Source organism: Calidris pugnax, unplaced genomic scaffold (genome assembly GCF_001431845.1).
Source record: "Calidris pugnax isolate Ruff unplaced genomic scaffold, ASM143184v1 scaffold27, whole genome shotgun sequence".
Lineage (NCBI taxonomy): Eukaryota > Metazoa > Chordata > Aves > Charadriiformes > Scolopacidae > Calidris > Calidris pugnax.
In genome coordinates, this window is record NW_015090893.1 from 17,985,320 (window position 1) to 17,988,300 (window position 2,981).

The 2,981-nt window shown below is 53.4% G+C and overlaps 1 protein-coding gene across 1 annotated transcript in view; it reads left to right on the forward strand.

Moving 5' to 3' along the window:
* Window positions 1-2,188, forward strand: part of PDLIM4 (PDZ and LIM domain 4) — a 48,462-nt gene extending 46,274 nt beyond the window's left edge. Inside the window, exons 6-7 of the mRNA XM_014947689.1 lie at window positions 86-206; window positions 1,678-2,188. Of these exons, the coding sequence (XP_014803175.1) occupies window positions 86-206; window positions 1,678-1,882 (326 nt within the window). The 3' untranslated portion in view covers window positions 1,883-2,188. The remainder of the gene's footprint in view (window positions 1-85; window positions 207-1,677) is intronic.
* Window positions 2,189-2,981: the final 793 nt, after the last annotated feature.

The window sequence follows — 2,981 nt, forward strand, 5'->3', positions numbered from 1 at the left end:
GGGGGGGGGGGGGGGGGAAGAATAAGAAAAAAAAACTCTGGAGAGGACAAGTTTTCAATCTGTGTCTGTTTGAAATTCTTGGCAGGTGAAAAACTCGACAAACTGAGCAACCCCCGAAACATCAAGCCCCCGGTGCCGAAGCTGGGAGGTGCCATGTCCGGGCTCCAGATGCTCCCCGAGTGCACCCGCTGCGCGAACGGCATCGTGTGAGTGTCACCTCTGCCCCTGGGGACAGGGACACAGGGACACGGCTGGGGTCGGGTCCTGCCAGACACGGGGGGTTAGAATTTCTAGCAGAATACCTGGAATTTATAGCAGAAACCTTTTATTTATAGCAGAATACCTTGAATCCCTTTCTGGTTCTTGCTGACTGGGTATATAAGCCTGGAATTGAGGAATACGGTTTGGATTGCCCCTTTTAAGGGAATCTTGCAGCAAAATGGGGATGATTCATGGGATGGTTTCTGCCCTGCTTGTCACAGTAACTGCCTGGGGACTGTGAGCAGCACCGTGAGTGCTCGTAGCCACTCATGGGCTGCTTCCCTTACAGAGGGAGAAACGCTTCGAGGGTCAAGTAGAAGAGGTTTGCGGGTTATTTTTGTTTGTTTGCTGAAGGGTTACTCTCCGAGGGATGGAGTTTGGGTCTGATTTCAGACCTTAGGCCTTTTTCTGCTTCGTTGTGTTGTGATTTATGTTCTGGGGTAATTTACGTCCTGCTGGAGCTGGATCTTCTGGCGGAGGCTCTGCTCCGCAGCCGCCTCTCCCCGTGTCCCTGCTGCTGCTGTGAGCCCAGGGCTGTGCCCCAGCGGCCGTGGTGGCTCCCCATGTTTGGGTCCAGGCTGAGCATAGAGATTTGAGATTCCACTCAGCATCGAGCCCTGGAGTGGTGCCACAGGGGGGTGCAGACAAAAGGGAACACATCATCCCAGCTCTCCTATGAAGACAGGCTGAGAGAGCTGGGGTTGTTCAGCCTGGAGAAGAGAAGGCTCCGGGGAGACCTTATAATGGCCTTTCAATACCTGAAAGGAGCCTACAGAAGAGCTGGAGAGGGACTCTTTACAAAGAAGAGTAGCGACAGGACAAGGGGCAATGGTTTTAAGCTGGTGGAGGGGAGATTTAGGTTAGATACTAGGAAGAAATTCTTTACAGTGAGGGTGGTGAGGCACTGGAACAGGTTGCCCAGGGAGGTCGTGGATGCCCCATCACTGGAGGTGTTCAAGGCCAGGCTGGATGGCTATTTGAGCAACCTGGTCTAGTGGGAGGTGTCCCTGCCCATGGCAGGGGGGTTGGAACTAGATGATCTTTAAGGTCCCTTCCAACCCAAACCATTCTGTGATTCTATGATCCCTTCCCATGGAAAATGGGAAGGTTGGACGGGGCTTGGAGCAACCTGGTCTGGTGGGAGAAGTCCCTGCCCAGGGCTGGAGGTGGCACTGGGTGGGCTTTAAGGTTCCTTCCAACCCAAACCATCCTGTGATTCTGTGATGGAGCCGCCCTGGAGCAGGGTGGCAGCTTTGGGTGGGCTGAGACGTGACGGGAAGCCGTGATAACACCCTCGCGTGCCCCGACACGCCGCTTCCCTTCGCTTTAATCCCTTTTTACTCAAGCGGGAGAAGCTGTTTGTGCTGGTTGTTCCTCCCTCTCACCCCAGCTCTCCCCCATCTGTCTCTCCCCCAGGGGCACCATCGTCAAAGCTCGGGACAAGCTCTACCACCCCGAGTGCTTCATGTGCGACGACTGCGGGCTCAACCTGAAGCAGAGAGGGTATTTCTTCATCGAGGAGCAGCTGTACTGCGAGACGCACGCCAAGGAGAGGGTTAAGCCCCCCGAGGGATATGACGTGGTGGCTGTTTATCCCAACGCCAAGGTTGAACTGGTCTAAACCCGGGCTGTGCTCTGGAGAGCCCACCCACGTCCTCCCCGCCGGCTGCGCAGTGTGGCTGTCATCAACCCCCACTACCAAAGCCCAAGTTAAAATGCCTTTTTTTTTCCTAGATAAAGCCGTTTACACTTGGGATCTCCGGGGGCTGGTGTTGAAAGCATACGAACAGGTTTTTCCCTTCTTTTTGACACTCTGCTTTTTGGGTTGCTGTGGTGGGTTATTAGTCTGTGCCTTAACCTTATCCAAGATCTGTGTAAATATTGATTAATTCTCTACTTTGTTTCATATAAAACCAGTATTCTTTTTTTTTTTTTCTTTTTTTGCCCCTCTCTTTTTCTCAAAAAGCAAGGAAGATGTTTTTAAAACTCCAAGAAAATAAGGCACTTTAACAAAAGAAGCTGACTCCTGTATCCTGACCTTAATCTCCTGCCCTCCAGCTGCCCTGGTGATTAAAAACTGACCCCCGAGGAGCCTGGGGTGCAGTACCAGGGGGTCGGGGTCCCTGGCTCAGCCCCATCCCAGCAGATGTGCCAAGGAAGGGTGGTCTCTTAAAACAGCATTTGCTGTGAAATTCCCTGGATGGGGGCACTGCAGTTTGAGGCTGACACGGATCCGTCCGAGTTCCCCGAGAGATCTCCACACTGAGCGTGTGATGAGGCTTTGCTTTTCCTTCCTTTGCTCCTAATTCAGTTGTTCTGTCATCTAATCACCCGAGCGGCGCCTTCAGAGGACACTGAAACAGGACAGAGCCCACCTCGGCTATTCCCACCTCCCTGCTCCTGCCCCACGGTGGTCCCTGCTTTGGCCATTCTGACTCTTCTTCCCCAGCTTTTGCTGCATTTTTTTAGTCTTTTATTTCTAGAACCCCACCTGTGTCTGCCTCGCAGCGGGGAGGTGTCGATGAAACCCCTTCAGGCCCTTAAAAGAAGGAACTGGAGTGGGGGTGACCCAGCCGTGAGCCCTGGGCCCAGGGGCAGTGGGTTCAGATTTACACCCTCATCCCAAGGCTGCGCTTTTGGTCAGGTCCATTGCCCACTTGATTTGCTGGCGGGCCCAGGGGCAGCAGGTTCAGATTTATACCCTCATCCCAAGGCTGCAT